The 23,013-nt window shown below is 40.5% G+C and overlaps 1 protein-coding gene across 2 annotated transcripts in view; it reads right to left on the bottom strand.

Annotated features, from left to right (window-relative positions):
* Positions 1–1,482: 1,482 nt before the first annotated feature.
* Positions 1,483–23,013, bottom strand: part of PRRX1 (paired related homeobox 1) — a 72,950-nt gene continuing 51,419 nt past the window's right edge. The window contains exons 2-5 of one of the 2 annotated variants that reach the window (XM_025430384.3): positions 18,754–18,929; positions 14,353–14,534; positions 10,522–10,593; positions 4,713–4,850 (exon numbers count right to left, since the gene is read on the bottom strand). In XM_025430384.3, the coding sequence (XP_025286169.1) occupies positions 10,539–10,593; positions 14,353–14,534; positions 18,754–18,929 (413 nt within the window). In that variant the 3' untranslated portion in view covers positions 4,713–4,850; positions 10,522–10,538. Of the gene's footprint in view, positions 4,851–10,521; positions 10,594–14,352; positions 14,535–18,753; positions 18,930–23,013 lie in introns of both variants that reach the window. The other variant, XM_025430382.3, reaches the window with a different exon arrangement.

Genomic DNA, 23,013 nt, shown 5'->3' on the forward strand with positions numbered 1-23,013 from the left:
ATAAGGAAGAGAAAATATTTTTACAGTACTGTACTGTAAAAAAATCCACATATTAGTAAACCTGCACAGTTCAAGGGTCAACTACACATCCAATGGAAGCACAATGATGCCCTCTCCTCTTGAGGAACTCATTCATCCTTGTTCCTCAAGGTAGGAACACCTTATCACCTCCCTATAGATGAGTCCCAAAGTTCTATCTCTGATCTCAACCTTGGTTTCAAGCTGAGATTTCATATTTTGACTTACATTTCGGTTTTCAAATTCAGTAACACTAAATAACTAAACTGCAATAATTGTCTTTTGTCACTGGGTCTCCCTGCTTCTGTTTATTTCTGTCAGTTTTGTCTGTGATTCATTCTCCTAGTTCCCAGATTTCAAACCAGGATTATCTAAGACTCATTCTCTTTTTCCTGCCATAAAGTCCTATTGATTCTTTCTTTATGAGATGTTTCCTATTCAACCTTTGCTTTTTGTCCCTCTTCTAACTGTTCTGCTTGTAGTTCCCGTTCTGCTCTGGCTTACCTTCCTTCTTTTACCACAATAATCCTGCTAAAGTAGTATTTTTTGCATGACCTTTTTTTTTTTTTTTTTTTTTTCCTGCTCAATGACTTTCAATGGATTTCTCTGGCCTGAGCAAAATTCCAAACTCCTATGTCCTGACACACCATACTCTGCAAGATGAAGGCTCAATTTCAATTTCCAGTGTTTTCTTCCACATGGCTTCAAAATAAACTCTCCAACCCATCTGGGCTTATATTGCTATGGTCCCTGAACACAAATTCTGCCTTCATCCCTTCTCTGCTCTCCGACTTGGAAGGCCAGCACCTCCTCTTCTCCCAGTCCTAGCTGGACTTCTCCTAGTCCAGTTCTTCTGTGAAACCTCTCCCACTTCAGCTCCATGTTTCTTTCTTCCTCTCTGGTCTCTCATCTACCTTATTTGTTTGACACATTCATTCATTGTCTTGAGCTGTTGCATACATTGGTTCATCATAGAGTTCTCTTATAAATCAGATCTTAATCTGTATGAAAACAGAATCCATATCTCCCAGTTTGGTTTTCTATTTCCTCCCCTATTACCATACACCCAGCACTAAATACAATAGGTACGTAAATTTAACTCTCTTTTTTATTCTAAAATAAAGTTCTGTGCTTTATATTTGGTCTGTTTTGCCATATATAGCTGGTATTGTGGATGTTAAAGATGTGGGTAAAAAAATAACTAAATTCTCATAAAAGTTCCACTTTATGTGTACCCGTTATACCAATAAATGCCCCCTCTACCTCCTACCATTGTCTTTGCTTTTGAGGCATGGATTACTTTCCTTTTTAGAAAATACTATCCCACTCCAATAAAAGTTCTATTCACAAATCCCTCTTACTTTCACTCTTTTCTGCATGTACCCTTAGGTCCTAGCAGATCTATTTTTGAAGTTCAAAGAGAAAAGAATCAGCAGACTCAAATGTGTATAACAAAAGACCGCATAGTAGTATCCTTCTTTTTATTGAAAAGGAATCATTTCTATTCTAACGCAAACAATGTATATTTTACATCATAAAGCAAGATATAATTTACATATTACATTTCTTATGAGATCTTTATACCCTAAGTGTCATTCCCTTTTTTATTCAATTACCTCTTCTGGTTTGACTTAACCTGCAAGTATCCTACAAATCAGCATCTTATTTGGGGAGGGATTGGGGTGACAGACAGTTTGCATGTATTCATCTGCATCTGGGTATAATGAAGGTGAGGAATAGGGGATATGCCTTGGAACTTTGTTGGCCTGAGGCCCTCTGTTGAGACTTGGCATAGAAGCCAAAAGTCTATTCCTCTAAATCATATATCAAACTTCTACTTTAAAAAAATCAATAATAAATGAACAATACTGAGTGCTTGTCTCATGTGTATATTTGATCAGGTGCTTAGATAATAAATGTTTGTAGTGTTGTTTAGCAATGAAAATTCCTATGGCTGACCAGCGCTGGCTACTCTCTGATTTTCCCAGACATTGCTTCCCATGCATCTGTGGCAAAATTGCCCAGTTTCATGTAGTGCTTAGGTTTTGGGTTCAGTCTTTTCTGTTCACTACTGAAAACGGATGTCAGGATGAAAGCTTCAAATGATTTTGTTTTATATGACCTTCTATCCCTTTCCTCCATCTTTGAAAATTCCTCCTTCCTAGCAACATCTTGTCATGTATGATTTCTGTTCCCTGTACCATAACCCAAACTCACTTTTAGCTATTCCTGGAAGTCCAAACTCCAAAAGTTCACCAATTCCTTAGATTGCACTCATTTTATGAAGAACATTTTAATCTGTTAGACTACACTGTTCCTTTGAATCTGGATAATCCACAGCAGCTAGTAGGACAAAAGAATTAGTCAAAGGACTCCTTAGGAAGCAAGTAATATGTGGTGTTCAGCCAGCCTACATAAAACATTGGTAAGAAATATTTTAATAGTATGTTAAAAGAAGAGAGAATCAGTGGATGAAAGCAAAATGCATAAGATGGGCTTTCTTCTTGTTATTAAAAGAAGTACAGATTCAACATTTAAAATATATTTTCAGAATGGTGGCTGTTTGGCTGAAAAAATACCACCGTTAGCTCAACTTGATAGGCCAAGGGGGGGGAACACAGGTGTGCTGAAAGTGCATCTTAAACTCAACAGTCCTTGCCTGTCACTCAGAGTTGGCATATTTGGCCAAAATCAATCTAAAGCTTTTTAATTACTGATAATTAAGTTCTTAGAACCAACCTGGACAGGATAAAAATATGTCAAAAATAGTCTGTTCTGTGTATCTTAAATTATTCTTTGGTCAAGTGATGTGATTTTTGAGAAGTCTGTTAATATAAACCTATTTCTCATTTCCAAATACAAGGCTATAAGTATTTACAGCAAGGTAACATTTCCTTGCTAGAAAACAAGGCCTCCAGGTAACGTATCCTTCCATTAATGTTGTATTCTTTTATAGTCCCTTTCCTCCCATGGCTACAAAGTGCTGCACAAACAGAGAATACAGGTAAAGAATGAAGGAGCAAATGAATAGAGCCTCACAACACCCCTGTGAGGTAGGTAAGTATTGTTAAACCCATTTTACAAAAAGGTAAACTGAGGCACAGCATGGTGGTGTGGTTTGGTCTAGTCCACCTGACAAGTTACAAAAGCACAGCTGGAGACAAAAAGAAAGAAACAAAGACAGGTCAGTCCTGGCTCACAGCCCTAGGTACTAAACTTTATTTCAAAATATTAGAATAGCCCACAGTTGCCTTTTAAATTTTTGGAATTTAGACAAGACTTTAAGTATTCCCTTTAAACACGTGTCTTTCAGATTTCTGTTAAGTGGAGGAGGGGCAGATGACGACATGGTTTTCCCTCCTCTAAGTGTAATTCCTATAATGTGTCACGATATATTCCCATTCCACCAGAGCTCAGTCTCCAAACTCAAGAACATTTTTACAGCCTCAAATAGGTTCCAATTTATTTAAAGTCCAAATGTGAAAATGAGACCTGTTCTCAAATAGATGTCCTATTAATTGCTCTGTGGCCTTAATGAGAATTTTGTGTTGAGAAAGAAAGGAAACAAAATCCCTAAAAACATCTCATCACTAGAGATTAAGGGCAGTGGTGATGCTGTGAAATTTGCTTTTTGTAGTGTTTGAGAAACTGCAAACTCAAGCTTGCAAGAATATTTTATATATATATATATAAAATATATAAATATATACAGTATATATATAAGTGTGCATCTGACTATCCTTAAGGCACTAAAGAGATGTAGGCCATGCCTTTCACAACTCAGTCTTTGTTTTCCTAAAGAAATTTCTCTCCCTCTCTCAAGTGAAATATATTTCTTCTGTCAAATAGCCCGTGACAGCAAATCATTCAAAAACAACAAACATCTTTAACTTAAGATGGCAGATTGGTTGGATGGGGGTGAGGGGTGGTGGTGATGGTAATATTATCATCTACAGCTTAGAGCTTAAATCTATAGTTTATATGAAGAGCTTAGATCTACAGCTTAGAGCTTAGAATTAGCCAGACACAGCCAATCACATTGGATTAGACAACCCAGTCACCAGATGTTGTACACAATTGCTTTTTTTAACAGTAGCTGATGGAAAAACCTTACCATGACCAACAGACATGGAGACAGTGAGACAGGAAATCATGTCTGGCACAGATTCTTCAGAAAGACTTTGGCTTTTCAGAAGTTCCTAGAGCTTCTATACGGAGAATTGGGAAGAAGGATCGGGCAAGGCACTGAGGTTCAAACAGGTCACTGAGAGACATTAGACAATTATTCTGAATATATATATATATATATATATATATATATATATATATGGTTTCTTTGGCTGCTGTAGGTTTTTTAAAACCCATACGATCATGGGGGTGGGTGGGCTGAACCTAACTGAAGAAGCTTGGAGTACATTAAAGCAAAGCGCATGAATAGAAGAAAAAAACAAAATTAACACACAGAAACAACTGGTGGTGGTATCCCAGAGGGAGGAGAAACATTGGTTAACTAATTTTCATTTTGCTCCTCTCCTGCTTTTCTCTGCCATGGTCCCAATATTTTTAGTTCAGGTTTTTTGTTTGTTTGTTTTTATTTATTTATTTTTTTCCAGCAGATGAAGAAATGACAGAGCAGGATAGGTGTCTTATGGTTTTTGATTTCTTCTTAGGCCTGTTTAATTTTTTTTTTTCCTCAGTTGACTGTTGGCACCTGGTTCCTCTGTAAACTATATTCCTTGGCCTTCAGTCTCAGGTTGGCAATGCTGTTGGCCATGTTGATGCCCTGTGCAGGGCTATTGTTGGCACATGTGGCAGAATAAGTAGCCATGGCGCTGTAGGGACAAAGGAGAAAGCAGGGAGAATAACAGGCATTAGTTTCACAAAGCTGCAAGTCTGTGCCCCAGATGGATGCAACTCTCAGCATGGGGCAGGTAGGGGCAGGTGGGTTGGATGGATGACCTCTGAGGTCCCTTTCAGCCCCAGATCTCCACTGGTCTAAGGCACTTGGGAAAAGATGGCAGTGCTTGGAAGGACAGGGGAAAGCACGGGAGAGTGATACAGGGCGGGCAGAGGTGTTTGCTGTGTTGGACACAGTGAATAATAATTTATTTCTAGGGTGAGAGAAGAAAGCTGCTTATGTTGAATAGCAGGATGTTTCATCAGCCGACCAACTGAAACACTATTTAATCTCTCTTCCTGCCTCCATCACCAGCCTGTGGGAGCAGTGAGCAAGAGAAGCAGGAATTTGAAAAGGAAACGGCATTTTGCCCTCTTCACACTAAATAGCTGACTTTAAGTCTAACACATTTTAGGTGATCAATGGATACCATACTAAATAGGGTACTTGAGAACCAGTTGAGCAACTCATTCTTGATTCAATGGTTGGTAGCACTAAGTACTGCCAAATCCAGAGCTTCCTATACCGACTGGCCTTGAGTTTATAGCTTCTTCTCAAAAGTACTTGAGCAGCTCAAGATGCCTTTTGGGTTCACTTATTTGGGAAATGTTTAAATCCCTTAGATAAACTACCAAACGCTCCAGCCAGTTTCAGGATTTCAGACCTCAGAGGTAACCGTTTCTTTTTGTCCTTACTCCTGAGAAAAAATCTGAAGTTGTTTTTCATTGTCAGAGATTGTAATTAAGACCTAGAAATGCGGCCAGACAGAAATGGGCATTTGGTGGTTTTCTGTTAATCAAATCCATGAATTTCTTTTAAAGGAAAAAGTAATAGTCTCTTAGACTTGGATGCAAATTATTCATTACTGTCTACTAAACAGTTAAAAGGGAACCCATTTTAATTAAATGAAAATGTTTCTAGTTGTTTCTAAGATTAGCAAAATCCCTTTCAACTGAGGCCTGAAATGAGATAGACTTCTAAATGGAATGACATGTGCTCCGCTGTTGCCTGCATTCCAGTGCAATTTTACCAGCCACACAGGAGTTTGTGGTTCTGGGGATCAAGTGACAGACTAGAAAGAGAGAAAACTAAAGCTACTCTACAAATAGAGAGCCTGTGTCATGAATCCTTATTTGGGAGACCACAGAGTCGAGACTTATAGTCAAGACTCACAATAGCCTATTTCAGCTCAGTTACTAGCAATTAACCCAGGAAAATTAGGTTAATGAAATGTAATTAGTCCCAGATCACTAGGTCTTTCCAGAAATACACATCCTTAATTTAAAACCTTATAGCACTGGTGTGAGTGTGCCTGTGTGTGTGTCTTAAGGCAGAAGGAGGAAGAAGGGTTCCAAGAGAATCCTATGTTCTTCCATTTTATTTTTGCCCGCTTCACTCTTACCCATTTCTGGATAGATGCTCTTAACCATCTATGCAAAGTTAGGTTCTCATAGGGCACCCTGTAATTTTCCATTTAGCACTTATTTCAATTCCTCGACTGAAGGTCATAGATCAGACACCACACCTGACCCTGTTCACCACCATATCCCCAGGTAGAGCTAACATCATATCTGGCACGTATTTGACATTCAAGAAAGCATTTATTGAATAGATAACTGAGAAATATCTAGTATGATTAAATGGGTTCCTGCTCAGTGTCATTGATCTCTGTCATCCTGTTGTGAGTAATGATTTTTTTAAAAATGTTTTATCAATATGCTTTCATCCTTAGGAAGTAGTCCTTTGTATTAATTTTGGTCTCTTAACAGAATGAGCAAAATCAAAGGGCTAGGACAAAAGCAGGGGCTGATGACGACATATTCTTGACCCATCAAAATATCTTTTGGTAGTAAAAAATGAACAAATATTAGTGCAAATTAGATTTATACAACGGACTATCACTTCTACCACTGTCTACCAAAAGAGGAAGAAAAAGAGTCCCCAGTTAAGGTAAGTTTTAATTAGGAGTGAGATAAAGGATCAGAACAATCTTTTAAAATGGGACAAGGTTTTTGTCCGTTTGTTTTGTTCTGTTTTTGGTAATATATTAAAAAAAAGTCATTTATTTTCAAAACCCATATACATATCACCATTTAATTCCTATATGAATTACTTGCTTCCATTCAAGAAACTATCAGAAATATATGCAAACCTATAAATCCTACACTGAAGAAATTGCTAGGATATACTGAAATCTAAGATCTCAATAAAATCAAAGATGTAAATAGTTAAGAAAAGAGACATTTGGATTTAGGAAATGTTCCTAAGTTATAGATTATGAAATAAACCAGGTCAGCTTTTCTCAACCAGTTTTCGTGAGAGAATTAAGTTCTGAATATGGTACATAGTACCATTTAAAATGCATAAGAGAGAAGCTGAAATGGTGAGTTCTCTGTATTATTTGTTAAACACTGGGAGTAAAATTGAGTAGCTTCTGGAAACAGAAGGCTAAAACTTTATGAGAGAGCATAAAGAAAAAAAATTATCTGATGGTAAACTATAGAGTGTCATGGAGTACTCTTTTAAGTACTTGACCTAATTTTCCAAGGGGTCAAGTCTTTGAGACTTTAAACAAGCAAAATCTACTTAATAGAGATTCCTCGTTTTTTTGATAGTCCATTTTCCATAGTAGACAAAGGGGAATGTAACCTTGGGGTATTATTTTCATTTACTGAAGACAGGTATCGCTGTTTTCTAGAAATGTCTACTCTAATTGTGACTTCAATATTATCTATTATACTAGACTTTTTTTTGCTATAGTTACCTCATAGTTTACTAACTTCATCTGATATTCTAGTCTGTTATTCATATGGTAACACGTCTCTTGGAGATCCTGAGATTCTCCCTTTAGTGCAGAACAGATATCTCTTCCCAAATGAGATAAATGTTGATCCATTTTCCATCTCAAACCCAAATCAATGTAAATTAGTTATATACTGCACAGAAAATTGGATTTTCACTGGGACACTCTCCCTTAAATGGTAGCCTGAGTTTCTAGAGTTGAGAAAGAATCCTTGTCCAATTGTACTGTGGTGCCATCATAAGAACACCACTGCATTAGTGACACTGTGACAATGCCTTATAGGTAGCGCTCAAGTTAATGGGACATAAAGATTAAAAAAGCAGCCGATCTTAATGAGTGAGTTTTGCAATTCTCTAGGAGCTCATTAAATGATAACATTTTCACCTGATAAATGTTTAGGAAAGTTATACATTTTCAAAAATGGATCTAACTTACTCCAGCACATTGCATAGCGATAAGAAGTAGGATAAAAGAACAGAGCCAGTCTTACTTCATAGCCTCTTAACCAATGTTTACAATATATAACCCTGCAAGTAGAGACCATAGGGATATTTTGTGCACATACTAAAGAATTATGAGTTTGTGCTCCTTCTGGTAGTTGGACATGGTTCTAGTTTCTCAGCTTGCACTAAAAGAGCCATAGAGGCATGCAGTGAGCAGTCCTTTGACATACCAGTGACAAGCAAGACTTGTGACAGGTCAGAGAAGGCAGGATTAATGAGTGGGTACTCTAGAGCAGCTTAGTCATGCTTTAAAAACAGCATGAAAAGTTGGAGAGGACCCATTTCCTAAAGTGACAACAGATGCAAGAGAGCCTTGACTGGCTGCCAATGCGAAAGATTGTTTGTGACCACCTGTTTTCCATGGCACCAAAGCTTATGAAGGTCTGTGTTAGGAAAGGAGAGAGAACCTTGAAACATTTTCTTACAAGATGAAACCAAGGAGGATTGATTAGCTGTTTTCGGCCAATTTTCTAGGGCCATTCAGAATGCAAAATGACCACTCATTCCTACACAGGATTAAGCTTACCAAGATCAGAACGTGAAACAGAAACTAAGTGATTTGTATCAATTAAGCACAGGATAACGCCAAGAGCCTGCTTACCAACACTAAGAGATCCTGCCCATTGGTCCTGCCTTCTGAGAACCACCTGCTCCTCTAACAGGAGGCAGACATGAGATGAGTTCAGGGACTGGGTTTATTGGATTTGGCAAAAGCATCATTTCTCTTGAGTTTTTAAGAATGTCTGTGTCCGAGAAACTGCACTGCCAAATAAAGTGCATTGAGGAATTGGAGATGGAAAAGAAAAGCTTGTATCCCATCTGTTGATTCAGCAGCTCTGCACGGGGACTTGTACAGAGCTGACACATTTAAGTAAGCTTGAAATTTTTCCATCTCCTTATTTGGAGATTCTTAACAGATGGAGCTTAGCCACAGACAGCAGAATGCTAACCACCGGCAGGGTTCGAGTTCCATTTGCACTGGGGACAAATCATTTTTGATCATTTCAACCTACCCGGAAGGTTGTCGGGAGGAGGAACATGTTCAGATGACTGCCAAACTCCAAGGAAGCATGGAAAATTCTATATACGGTATGAATTTAAAGCCAAGAAACTTATGGGCATCTGCCGCTCTGTTTTCGAATCACCCGTGGTGTATGTCCCACAAATCACAAAACAATCGAGGAACACTCAGGAAAAATAATGCCTGCCTCAGTTTTCAACTCTAACTTTGTTTTCTCTTTGGCCCTCTTGGACAAATGATGACAAGCTGTTGAAAATTTCCCCCCAAAGACAAATCTGTCAGCCCGAGAGTCTGTGTCATCCTGAGATCCTACGGTTTCACCAGCTTGGGATTTTTCCAAAGGCTGTTAAGGCTTTTGCGACTCTGCCTGTGATGTGCAGAGGTTGGAGACCATCTTTCTGGATTGTTCTTTTGTCCCTGTGAGAACAGAGGTATATCTGCTTCATCTAAGACAACCCCATCTCAGTTTTCCTCTGCACATTTACTTGTAAAGAGAGACTCCATAAATCCTTTTGGAAGTGATCTTTCATGAAGTAAATAAGTATTTCTGACTTCTGTTTTTCAAATGCAGAAGTCGATTTTTCAAATGCAGTTTAGCTTTTAAAGTAGATCCACTTGGACCACATTCCAGTTTACACTGTAGTTTCAGTGATCCTTCTGCTATATTTAACTTTTCTTTCTAGAAATGTTTTTATACACGGAGACTTGCATCTTTCTCTTTTCTCTAGGACTTTCCTATCTTTTTTTTTTTTTTGAAATGCACATTGACTGCCTGGAATCAAATGCCCCTGTGAGATATGTAGTGGGGAAACATTGCTAATTCAACCTTAGATGCAAGGCTACATAAGAGATTGATGCTCCAACCAGCCTGGGAAGCAGCAGGAGCCAGGACAAGAACACAGTTCTTCTGACCCCTGCCCTATGTCCTACAGTCATGTAATCCTGAGTGTCAGTAGCGTCAGCATCACAGGGAAGCAACTTAAAAATGCAGACCCCAAGTCCTGCTCCAGACTTACAGAATGAGTCTGCATTGCAACACAATCCCAAGTGATTCACATGCTCAGTAATCTCTGAGGAGTCCTGCTCTACCTTAGGGTATCATACTACCCTTAACTTTATGGGCACATATGCTTGCAGATCCGATTTCCCAGAGTATTCCCCACTTGAGGATTTCACTACTGGCATCACTAAAACTGCAAGACCCGCTTTCTTGAACACACTTAATTCCCACTTAAACCCTACCCCCAGCAGCCACCCTCTTCCCCCTCTGACAAGTTACCTTTTCAGTGTCTTCCGTTAGAATCCGTTATGAAGCCCCTCGTGTAAACAACATCTTGGGAGGGACGAGGATCTATTTTTGAAAGCGTGAAAGGGAGAAATGAGCCAAATGCGTTCAGTGGATGTCAGGCAGCACCGTGACCACGATCAAATGGGGGAGGAGGAGAAGGATGGGGAGGGGAGCTGTGGACAAGGACAGCTGGCTGCTCTTTTGCCTGTCACTAGTTTTCTTTGAAGCCCAGTCCTCCCTCTGGAATTGGCACTGCAGACCAACAGTGCAGATCCAGGCCATTTCCTAGCTCCCATAGGAACGGATGTCTCTAGGGAGAGGCTTCTTGACTACTTCATCTAGAATAACAGTTAAAAGCCTGGGATTTGGTTGATCACCACTCCCCAAGAGGCAAAGCACCACAAGATCCGTGAGTCTTAATACCTCTGGTGCTGTGCGTGTTCTCCTTTGTCTATGGAAAACAGTTGAGCTAAGCAATGGGCATATGTGCCAGAAACGAGCTTCCCTCAACTGGCTATGGGTAGATGAAGAGGGCACCTGCCAGGACAGTAGTGTCTGTGAGAGAATGTTTACTCCTCCTGGTGACTCAGTTGCCTGCCTGACGTCATCACCTACAAGATGCTCAAGGGAACAGACGAGGCCATGTCATGCTATAAACAGGATGAACCATATGTCCCCAGTTACGCCTGTTGTTCTGGTGTCATTATTAATAGCACCCCCCTTTCACTCTTAAACGTGTTCCAGCTTGAATGATAAATTATACAGCCACCACTCTGGATATAAAAGACACCCAGCAAAAAATGTGTTGGCTAATATCCCATCTCATAATTCTGACCATATGCAAACAATTGCTTTGAGTCTTGGTTTCCTCCTCTCCTCTTCCAGGGGAGAGCTGTGGAAGTCAGCAAACTGTCCTCTCTGGCAAAACTGTTTGCTCACTGTCCCTGGGTTGTATGACCAAGCCACATCAGTCATCCCAGGGGGTGAAACACCCCAGAAGGTGACTCTTAGCCACAGGCGTGCTTCACTGATCTGAGATAGACAGTGAATCCAAAGGGCATGTTTACATAGGTTCCAAGTCTTACACTTTTTACTATGTTCAATGGAATGCAAGTTTAATTCGAATGAAAATATGGTGATGTGGCCTAATTGCTGAACAGAAACAAGGATCACGAGCACTGGGTCTCATTCTGCTTGCTGAAGGCTTAGTGTTCAGTTTCTTCTTTGAAACCAGAGCAAGGACGGAGCTAGCACACAGGAGCGTTCCAAGGATTAACCAAAAGAAATGCCTTTTAATGAATGTCACATGTGAGATAACTAACTTGACATCAATGTACCAAAAGAAATAGCCAGTTATTATTTTTTTTATAACACAGAAGGTCTATCATTTCCTTTGCTTTTCATCACTTGTTTCTCTTTTATGTTTCCTAAACAAGACATGTTTCCTACCAAGCTTCAAAATGTGAAACCGTAATGTATTCTGGTTCTAAACATAGCAGAAAAATCTCCGGGTAACAGAAGAGCTTGCCACTTTTAGAAATTAACCAAAATATAAACACTTCAGTAAACATTGGGTCAAAAACATTGATATTGATTAAATTACTGCTTTAAACCATCATTCTTCTACTTCTATCTGGAGATTAATTTATTCCTCATACAGAATATGAACAATCAGATTCTATGCGACTTTTAATTATTTTTTTTACAAACTCTGTATCTAAGAGAAAAAATTATATAAAAGTATATACCATGAAATGCATAAAAAGCACTAGTTTATATGACTTTTAAATGAAAACAGCAGAATACAAAATATGTACACTAAAGCTACACTATATAAAATACTGAACTCTAATTGCAAAAATAAACAAACTAGTTATGTCAAGATGGTGGCATTATGAATTTTTTTAAAGTATCTAGTATTTCTACATAATCTTTCAAAATAAAATAGAACATTTTCAAAAAAAGGCACACATAAACTGCATGTTAATAATTACAGTTAGATTCACACATACAAAATATGTGTGATGCAGGCACCAGGGCTTCACCTTTCGCTGAGATGCAGGCAGTCTGATCCAATATTAATCAGGGAGGATTTCAGCCCTACCCACACACTGTACCGCCCTCAGGCTTCCACTGGTAAAGACTATGTGGCAGCCATCTGGATGGTTTAGAGCTGGTGTGAAAAGTTCCTAATTGGGACCCAGGCAGGAAAAGGAGCAATACTTTCTGGTCATGACCAAATTCAAACCAGAGACCTTGAAACATCAAGCTTTGAACCACATCCATTTCCCAAGCCATTTAGTGAGTCTGTGAGCTACCAATATTTATCGAGAAACAGAGCAGTCTTCTACGTATTGAAAATATTAAAGAATATGTGATTTCACAATGGTCTCCAAAATGTGTTTTTGGTAAGTCCTATGGGAAAAGAGTCTAAATTTTAAATTAGATATTTAGATAGGACTGATCTTTTGAAATCAGCGAGGCTTACTATATCTGAGAGCTATAGAAATTTCCAATTTCTCAGGCATGGGGTCTCTAAGTACCAAAACCAATGTAATTCAGGCTAATTTCACAATGGGGGATTTAAAAGAAAAAAATCCAAGTACATTCATGGCATTTCTTTCAAGGAATTGATTTGGAACAGAAAGAACATTTAGGTGAGGCCTTATGTTTTGATTAAAACCATTAATTTCTGTAAAATATTTGCATTTTACAAATGTGGTATTTCACATTAGGAGTTCAGCTTTAGCTGGAAGATAATCTCCTATAATTAGTTTTAGACCTTTCCTTAAAGCATTAATTAACTTTAGCAATAAAAAAGGCAAATAAAAGCATAATAAATGAATCTGTGAATACTTCCTCCACTGTGATTGGCCAGAGAGAGCACACAGCCTTGACCTGGTTTCTAAGAGTACTCAGGTTTAGGTTCAAAGAAAGGCACTTTCGAACAATGAGGATGCTTTAGGCACTTGGGTCTCAGCTTCCCCTGGACATTAACTTGTATTATCTGAACATCATAATAAATGGAGATTAAAAGCCTCTCCAAGATATTGAAATAGTACTCTGTTATTTGCTTCTTTAAAATTCTTCACCTTTTAATATAAAAATTTTGTGTAAATTATACATTGCTTTTATATTTTAAATGCCCCGCACAGACAAACTGACCCCAAAGAACTTCAGATGCATAGGTAAGAATTTACAATAGAACAGGAAGGTATTTTTGGATCATAAGACATCCCCACCTGCTAATAATGGACTGTGGCCATGAGCGTGATCAGAATGGTCGTGGATTTCCCTTCCTTCCCTCTCTGTCTGTCTGTCTCTCTCTCTCTCCTTCCTTCTTCCCTTCCTTTATCTTTCCTCCTTTTCTTCTTTTAATTCAAAATCAGTTTTACTGTAAAGTTTGCCTTCAAGCCTACACTTGGAGCCTTACAAGTTAAATTTCTACTTGAGCATGACGAAACACATCTATCTTAAATTTGGAAATGGAGTCAAGTTTTGTCCTGAATGGTTGCAAGAGGGACTTGGGACATAGCTTAATGATCTTTTCTTTTAGATTCTTCCCCATCTTTGAAACCTTTGCAAGAGTTCCTGAGTCCAAGAGAAGATTGCTGATGGCCTGCCCTCTATCTTCTGCCCCAAACCCTGCTCCTGGGGCAACTAGTGATCTCCCGTGAAAATCTGGGGGTGTCAGCAAGTTGAATGTCTCTGAAGAGGTTAACCCAGTAAGAAATGTCAGCCAGCCGCACCAGCAGCTTTGAATGTGACCGACCGCTGAGAAACGTGTGGAAGTGGAGCAAGGGGGTTGGGCCAGTCATTCACCTGTACGGAGAGGCCGTCCCCCAGGAGAGATAATCGGTGGGTCGTGGAGCAGGACGAGGTACGATGGGCTGCTCCACAGCAGTCACGTCCCCTGAGTAGGATTTGAGGAGGGAAGCGTTTTTATTGGCCAGCATGGCTCTCTCATTCCTTCGGAATTTGGCTCTTCGGTTCTGAAACCACACCTGGAAGAGTGTCAGGAGGGCAGCAGGGCACAAGGAGGAAGAGGAAAACAAAGATGAAGAGGTTACACAAATAAGGAACAATGCCCTGGCCAATGTTACTGTATAACCCCTCCCCAAGGAAGATGCAGGTACAGAATTCTTCCCACAACAATACAAAGATGCCACAGTCCTTCCCTGCTGGGCCACAGTAGTGAGTTATTCTATCAGCAGAGAAGACTATGAAACAGAACCTAGAGGGACTTCCATAATCATGCCTCCAGAGATGAGATCCACCACTAACCCACAGAGCAGCAAAATATGGGTTAAGATCCTGTTGTTTTGTCATCAAGGAAAAGAGAGAAACCTTATTAGACTTCTGCCATGGATACCATGACTTAAAATGTTTTTGTTTGTTTGTTTTTCAAAATTCTTCAAAAGGTGAAAATATCATCTACTTTCAAAAAACTTATCACACATTAAAAGAAAATTCCTCATCTCACAAATGGTGCCTGCGGCAAGAATTGACAAAGCAAGTGGCTCATTTGGAAGATGCAAGGAGCACCAGGGGAAGAGCAAAGAGATAACAGGGAAGAGCAGCTAGAGACCGTGTCAGCTATAGCTCATAACACATATAGCATTTATCAAGTGCTACTAGGGCCAGGAACTCCCATAAGCACATTGCATACATTATTACTTCTACTTGTCATGGCCATTCCATACATTAGGTTTTATTTGTTCTATTTCAGAGTTGAAGAAACAAGGTTTGATGAGATTAAGTAATCTGGAAGTTCACTCAAATAATAAATGGCTGAGTTTCTGTGCTCAAGGACATCTGACTCATGGTCATACAAGTCTTCCAAAATGCCATGGAATTTTATACTACCGTTTACTCATTCAAGAAATCTTTATGGGGTCCCTGTCCTGTTCCAGACTGTGCTAATTGCCAGGAATAGAGAGATGAGACTTAGTCTTTCTTCATAAGCAGCTCACAGTCTATTAAAAGAAGACAGACATGTAAGTTTGAAAAACTACAGAACAAGTCTTTTAGGTACAATTACAGAAATGCATAACAAGGCATGGGAGAAAGGAATTGTATGGTTTGGAGTTGAGGATAGTTGCAGGACTCCTGGGAGCAACATTGGTATAAAATACCATGAGGCTGGTACCCCTTGGAGTTGAGTCCATGGAAGGGCCCAGGCAGAAAACAGGAAAGGAGAGTTTGGACCTCGATTTCAGGCTTCACACATGCCCAGCTCTTTTGTTTCTCACATGTTCCTGGCATTACTATTACATTTATCATTTTAAATTCAAAGGGATCATGTTCACACCTGCTGTATATCATCCACTGGCTCTCCATCACTCACAGGATAAAGTCAAAACTTCTTACCATAGAACACAGGCTGTTCAGGAATTAGTTCTTGGTCCACCAACCCAGCCACATTCTGCATCACTTGGACCTCATGCACTGGCCCTCCATCACTTCAGCTCCTCCCGTGGGCTCGAGACTACCAGATGTATTCAGTTATTCCCCCTTTCGTACTCACACCGAATGTTCCCTCTGCCTGTGGTAGTCTCCCACTCCCCCCGCTCTCCGCTCAGGTGTTCAAAGACTTGCTTGTCAATATTGGACTTTAATATTGCCTCCTCTGTAAAGAGTTGTAGTGGAAAGAACGTGACTTTAAAGTCTAACAGAGTTGGATTGAAATACTGGCCCCACTACTTAAAAAATTTGTCATTGAATAGTTATTTAATGCCTCTGATCCTTTGTCTCCTAACCACATGGAGAAAATAATACTCACAGGGCTGTCATGAGAGTTGGCACAGAATGGGTGCTTAATATATGTGTATTTTCTCCCCTTTTCCCTGGGCATATTCCCGCCTCTGGTCTATCGCCAATTCTCATATATTCCTTTAGTGTAGGAATCATCTTACTATATCATAACAGTATGGCAGGTGCATCCATCTTCTCTGCCTCCAGTCTACAATACCCTTAAGGAGAGGGCCAGTGTCTTACTCACCCCCAGTAAATCAGAACAGTTCCAAGAGTCTAATAGATGCTTGATAGATGTTTGGGGGTGAGAGGCAAGAAAGGAGAGGAAAAAGAAAGAGAGGAAAAAAAATGAACTTTGCAAAAATGATAAGATATGGCCTCCATCCAAGAGGATTCTAGTTGGGGAAGTTGGCTCACATACAACTCAATATAATAGGTGTCCTGTTGTGATAAATGCCATAAAGAAGGCCAGGGCCAGAAGAGAGCAATGCAGACTAGGGGAAGGTGAACTTCATGGAGGAGGAATAGAGTTGTGGAGGGAGAACTCTGTCCTGCTCACATACAAAATGTCCACAGGTCCGAGGGATTAGAACATAGTAGGGTGAGAAACGAGGAGAAAATAGTTTCCACATATAAGAAAGCATTTGTTTATCGTTGTAATGTAGGGTAAGACCAGCTCACAAACTGCTCTTTCACATTAAAAAAAAAAAAAAAAGATTCCAGCACTGCCCAGTCCAGGTATCTGTATTTACAATTCAAATCATCAGGGTAAAAGTGGTGCTTCTAGGTACTGTGGGTTATTGGTCTAAAATTACTCATTGCACTGCAGCAGGCCAGACTTGGGGCATAGAAGATATGGGGGGTTTGAAGGGAGAGGAAGGGATTTAAGAGTGGAAATCCAGAGCATGTTTGGAGAGCTGTGGTTAGCAGCATGGGAGAAGAGGATGTGGGAAGGCAAACCTCAGGGTTTTGCTTTGGATGGCGGAATCCAGACAGCAAAACTGAGTCTTGTCCCTGCAGATCCTGTGGGTCATTCTCACCTGAGCCGTGAGGGATTGCCAAACAGTGCTGAGTGCCTCACACTTTCTCCTAACCCATGTGGGTTAGGAGTCTAGGCAACTTTCCCTTTTGTTGCTGACCTCTTGTTTTCCCCTACAGAGCACTTCTAGGTGAGGTCATTGCTTCCCTATGGGCAGAACCCCCACAAACTTTCTCAACAGGCTGAAGGGATCTTCAGGCCCCTCTCCATCAACTCAACAAGTGTCCCTTATTGTATGCCCCATCTCATGGCACAGACATGGTTCCCACCCCAATGCCCACGGGGTCTAGCTTAGGTCCCTGTTGGCCAAGAGATTTGTCAGTTGCAGAAAGAAGTCCCTCAAGTCCAGACTGAGCACAAATATACAAAAAAATAATTTCATCAAGAAGACAAGACAGATTGGCCTAATCCACCCCTCCCCTATCATAATGGCAGCCTACCACCAGCTCTATAGAAGACAATGAATCTCTCTCTCTACTTTCAGCAGGGAGAGGAAGGCACTTCTTGAGGAAGTACTGAGCCAAGAGACTCTTACTTATCCAAAGTCTCTCTAGTGCTTAAAAGGGTGAACTTTGCATATCTGCAATCAAATCCCAGCTGAGCTTCTTGCTGGCTATGTGACACTGGGCAGAACACTGGAAACTCATTGGGCCTCAGTTTCCACATTTGCAAGATGAAGAATACCATCCACTTCACTGAACTGGCATGATGATTAAACAGACTACCTCATGTAGAGCTCTTGGCATATAAGGGTTCAAGTAGTGCTAGTTAATTCTATGATTATCATCATTATAACTCATCCCAGGTTGTATTGTTTCTAGATATCTGTATTGAAGTTGATGTGTCATGGCATGAATGTTGGAAAGAAAGGCTGTTCTCTTTCTACACTGTCCTATATGCCCTTGTCCTTCTTCACTTCACAGAAACACAAAACCATCTACTGGAAGGAGGTCTTCACGCAGTTCCCAAATGTGAGGTCTTTGATGTACTCATTTCCATTCCCACCCCCGTCCACGATTATATGCATTTATAATAAATTTCTTGCAGGTTTGTACACTCCCAAAGTCAGGGAAGGAAAACTGAGGTGGGAGCAGAGAATTCATCTCTGTGGCCATCCTAAAGGTCAAATCGAAAGCTGGGGTGGAAGATGCAGAGTCAAATGCTCAGAAGGACAATGTCTGCACCGGGAATGTGCAAGGGCAGGTAGCTACGAGGGGGGAGACTCGTAGCAGGGCCTATTCTGCCCACCTAAGGGCTTAGAGTTGATTTTTAAAAATACTATGCTGCCCAAAGAAACCCAGTTAGGGTCTGATTCTGTCCTCATGCTGACTCTTTGTCATCTTTCTTAGTAGGAGCACCTGCCTGAAACCAATGACTGGTGGTTGTGAGCAGTCTGCAGAGACACGCCCCTGATACGGTACTTGGGTTACCTGCACTCTGGCCTCGGTGAGGTTCACCCGGCGGGCAAGGTCCTCTCGCACGAAGGCGTCTGGGTAGTGTGTTCTCTCAAAGACGCGCTCCAGAGCCTGCAGCTGGCTGCTGTTGAAGGTTGTCCTATTCCTCCGCTGCTTTCTCTTCTTCTTCTCCTCAGAGTTCAGCTGATCATCTGGAGCAAGAGAAATAGATGCTAAGGAGCGAAAGTCACGTCAGGGGTCCCCGTTTACACTCATTTGCTGAACATCTACAGTAAGAGGTTGTTTCTTTTGCTCACATTCTTAATAAAGTGTTAGAGCAAATGTCACTTTCAGTGTTCAGATGGGGGCATTGGTGCTTTTGACATCACAGGCCAAGGACCCCCCCCATCTCCGGCTGCTGCTTCTAAATCTGGGAGCAGGTCTGAGTTGATAGGGAGACATTTCTTGCATGACTCTTGAGGCTTGTTTTTGCAAAGATGGCTAAAGGAAATTTTTACTCCTAACCACGTTCTCTGGAAGAAGAAGGGGAAGACGAGTAAATTGCTTTGGACCTTATTTGTTTTATGTTATATTATGTTCATTTATAGTTTCATAAGCAAAGAAACCAACTATTTCCTGGTTCCTTCTCCTCAACATACCCACATAAACACAAAGGCAGAGTTAGAGAGGAAAAAATGTGTTCAAACTGATTAGAGGGACTCCTATTTTATCACGCATTTCCCTGGAAACACCAAGTCATTCCTAGCTACATTTGCTCAAGGCTCCATGCTCTTGCTAAGGCATGCTTCAGAGGCCCCAGCCTAGATCAGGGATCGTGCTCCGACACCATCAGCCCAAGCCAGCACTGGCCTGGGACTTGCCCTGTGAGAACACAAGTACAGGGAACAGTACTGAAAGGTCTCTGAAACACTTTTACCCAGAACCTTTGGAGAATCATGAACCCAAGTTTTCACCTGTGAAGTTCCCCTCCTTGCTTTCCTCTCAGTTCCCCCAAAGACACCTTGGCAAGCTGCTCATCTAGCCTGCCCACAGAAGTAAGAGGGTAGCATGCTCTAGTCCTGCTGCCCGTGTCAGTGTTGGTAGGAATGATGGTGGTGTGAAGCTGAGCGGAACACCAACTGTGCTACCACCCACATCAAACCATCCCCATGAGGTCTCAGCCACTACAGAGGCCATGCAGTGCCCAGAGATTTAGAGCAGGGAAGTGCCGAGGCCCAAGACACATGCTCTACCTGATGAACTGAACTTCTACTTCCGATGGCCCTCCCTTCAGACTCTGTGCTCAAAGCAAAACAGGGAAATGAGAGTGAGGACAGGGAAAAGCAGGGCTTGGTCCCTTGCTCCACATTCAATAGAGAGTAGGTCTCAGCCATTTTTTTCAAACATGTGAGGCATTCTGATCCCCTCTAACTATAAATGCAAAACACACTCAAGAAAGCAACTGGGGGTGCCTTGGTGCTCAGTTGGTTAAGCATCCGACTCTTGATTTCAGTTTGGGTCTTGATCTTAGTTCAAGCCCCACATTGGGCTCTATGCAAGGCGTAGAGCTATCCTAAGGAAAAGTAATACCTACCTGAGCTGTAATATTATTCTTATCACAAATTGAGGGCATGTTCCAAATTTGGGTGGGGATTCAAAGTGCAGCTTAAATCCAGGAGCTCGTGGCCCAGATCTCTTAGTGCCTGACAATGAGGCCTCTAAGTGCTTTTGATCAGAGACTCCTTCTTTATGAATACTGCCTTTCCAGAATAGAAGTTTAGAATGGACGTTTCCTCTGGATATTTAAAATACCCAGATATAGTAAGTGCTTGTTGAATGTGAAATTTTTCTTGTCATTTTTGTTGAAAAATCCCATATGATTCCAATTCCATTCCTCCAGCTAAGAAAGTGCTGACACTCATTCTTTCAGTTTTAGTGTTGTGTTCACAGTTGACCATCTCAACCAGGAGCATTGCTTTGAAGAAGTTGCTATGACACTTTTAGTAAGAATGTCAGGTCTGTGGCATCCTGAGAATGGAGCCAATTTAATTATCATGATTTCTGGGATCTATCAAAGCCTGGAATATTCCAGCCGATATCCTGGTTATACCACTATTCACCTATCAGAAAAATTCATTTACAATTACATCCACACTAGAATTCAAACACCTGGGGTCAAACAACACTCAGCAGTTGCCTTACGTCTGAGTTCTCCTTCCAATTTAAATATTTGGAGGCTTTCATGTTGTTCTCACTCCCTTTCCCAAATCTTTTTGTCTAGAGTTCTACCTGCCTTGACCTGAGGTCTCTCTAGGTCATCCAGGCCTTTTTGATAGCACTACAACCTGCATTTTATGCACCTATTAAACAGAGAAGAGCTCTGGAAAAAAATCCATAGATTCCATACCTGCCCAGGACTGAGACCAATTAGACAGAACCTAGGCTATTATGTTTATTCATATAAAGGAAACACTTTATTAAACCAATCCTATGATTTGTTTTCTTCCCTCAAGAAAAGTCTTTCTCAGGTATAACCACAAATTCCAAAGCCTTTATGCTGTTTTATGAGCCTTTTCTTATTGTACGGCCAAACTGTGATCAAGAACAAGAGTGTTTTATGTTTTGTTCTCAGTACTACAACCTGCTACACAGTCTCTTGGTAGTTCTTTGAAATCTTCCACCGTTCACTCAGATCCCACCAACTGTCCACTATAAACCACCAGCTCCCCTGACGTGGGAGTAAGGGAAATGGAGAATTATAGTTTATGACACAGAATAAATAGCTATGATGACCTGAAACGAGGCCAGCAAAAGTTTCCCAGTGACTGTTCTTGTTGTTTTTAAGAAATGAAAACACCAGTCCGGATCATGTTGAAGGTGAGAAAAGACACACAAATAACAGGGGTTCAAGGAGTCTGGATCTGGCAAATGTCCTCCAAAGTGCAAGTATAATGGGAGGAGACAATGAGCGGGCAACTGAGACAGTTTGAGCAGCAGCCCTTGGGCTCGGCTGTCTTTGCTTGCTAACCACAAATTGTGCACTCTCTGTTTTCCTCCAAGAACACAGAAGACGGGACCCAACACAGTCTCCTGGGCTGCATGAGAGGAGACATAAACATTGCAGAGGTTTACAAATGTGGGGCGTATGAAGGGCCTGTGATAAGCACTTTTAGCAGATTCTAGAGTCTGGTTGAATAGAGGGGAGAGAATTCAGTGTGTTTTTATTATTGCAGGCGGGTCATCTTTTTTGTAAAATCAATTACGGAGAAGGCTGATTTTAACACATGCTGTCCAAGAATACTGATATCCAATTGGACATCAGGAAGCATCTCATACTTTGGAATTCTGAAGTGGGTAGGAGTCACCAAGCTGCAAAATAACCAGAAGATGTGGATGTATTTTTATCAAAATTGTAATATTTCTAATCCAAGGTGTTTATGGATTTTATGAATGATTATGTATTTTTATGTATGTCATGGATGATTGAGTAAATTGCAAGTATATAGTTACGGCCACGATTTCTAATAAAAACCAGCAAAATGGCCTTGTGAACACAGGTGTATTTTCACTTGGAATCATGCGTCATAAAACACTGGCATCAAATGAAGCCAGAGAAATTGTCTAATTCCACCCTCTTATTTTATAGATGAGGTAAATGAAACCTCAAAGAATGAAGTGACTTCTCCCCAAATCACAATACCAGCTATGCCTGAGCCAGAGCTAGAAGCCAGCACTCCTAATTCCACTCCAGTCTCAAGTGCAAATGACAATAGTCATGCTGTATGAAGCATCAGAGATACAAATAAAAAACAACTACCCTGGGGAAATTTTATGGGAAATACAAGTTTTTCCAAACGAGCTATATAAAGAGGGTCTAAGATGGAGGGTCTGTGTGTATCACATGCTGTCATTCCTACCAGAATAGTCTTTTAAAAAATGTAAACATTCTCATCTAGAATAGCTACTTTGATCCAGATGTTCTTGAATTTTCTTTTTCAGTGGCCTCCATAAGTCTCTGCTTCATCAATTAAATATGTGCAGGGTGATTTTTGCACAGTAGCAAACCCCATCTTCCATCTTCTTTCCACATCACCATATTAGTCCTTCACTTTCTTTCATTTTAGGACACAGTTCATAATCTCTGTTTTCTGTGACACATCCCAAATGTTACCTCCTCTAAGACTTTGCTAATAATTTCTATCCATATTGATCTTTTAGTCTCTTGATCCCTGCATATGTTTTAGTGTATAATCAAATACTTTAAAAAAGTATGGTTCAGTTCTATCTGTGCAAATG

This window comes from Canis lupus, chromosome 7 (assembly GCF_003254725.2).
Source record: "Canis lupus dingo isolate Sandy chromosome 7, ASM325472v2, whole genome shotgun sequence".
NCBI classification, from domain to species: domain Eukaryota; kingdom Metazoa; phylum Chordata; class Mammalia; order Carnivora; family Canidae; genus Canis; species Canis lupus.